The sequence below is a fragment of the Frankliniella occidentalis genome, unplaced genomic scaffold, assembly GCF_000697945.3.
Source record: "Frankliniella occidentalis isolate FOCC.00 unplaced genomic scaffold, Focc_3.1 Scaffold24, whole genome shotgun sequence".
Classification (NCBI taxonomy): Eukaryota; Metazoa; Arthropoda; class Insecta; order Thysanoptera; family Thripidae; genus Frankliniella; species Frankliniella occidentalis.
This window is the reverse complement of record NW_026267154.1, coordinates 1,587,613-1,588,136: the sequence shown is the minus strand read 5'-3', so window position 1 is coordinate 1,588,136 and position 524 is coordinate 1,587,613. Positions and strand designations below refer to the sequence as shown.

The following is a 524-nucleotide window of genomic DNA, read 5'->3' as shown; positions in this document are numbered from 1 at the left end:
GACAGGGACAGCACCACGCTTGCGACCGCCACCGAGGGGGCGGTTGACGAGGAGGACGTCGCGACCGGGACGGTCCTCACCCCAACCATGACCCCGCCCCCCGCCGTGTAAGCGCACCCCGGGGCGCACCCAGCACCCGATCGACTCGTCAGCAAAGCTTGAGCACGTCGGGTGTTGCTAACGAGTCTTTGAATCAGAACCAAAGTTCGAGTGAAACCAAAAAAAATTCTTAAAACATGTGTTGTGTTGTTTTTTTACACGTGGACGTTGTTGTTTGTTGTGTTTGTATTACGTGTGTTCTAGTAATAATAATAATTATCATCATCATCATAAGTAAATTTTCGGCTCGTCTGCCTTTTCAAGGGCGTGGCTGTGGAGGGGTGGGGATCGGTTCCCTTATTGACCGGCGCCTACGCCAGGGGCGGGGCGGGGCTGGGGGCTGTTCTCCCCTGCCTCGCCAACCCTGCCTGTGGTGCACAGGCTCCGACTAAGCTCACAGACACGCTCCAGCACTCCCCCCCCCC

The 524-nt window shown here is 56.9% G+C and overlaps 1 protein-coding gene across 1 annotated transcript in view; it reads left to right on the top strand.

Annotated features, from left to right (window-relative positions):
* Positions 1-338, top strand: part of LOC113211691 (uncharacterized) — a gene marked incomplete in the record, with an annotated part of 2,964 nt that extends 2,626 nt beyond the window's left edge. The window contains 1 exon segment of the mRNA XM_052265196.1: positions 22-338. Coding sequence (XP_052121156.1) covers positions 22-111 — 90 coding nt within the window.
* Positions 339-524: the final 186 nt, after the last annotated feature.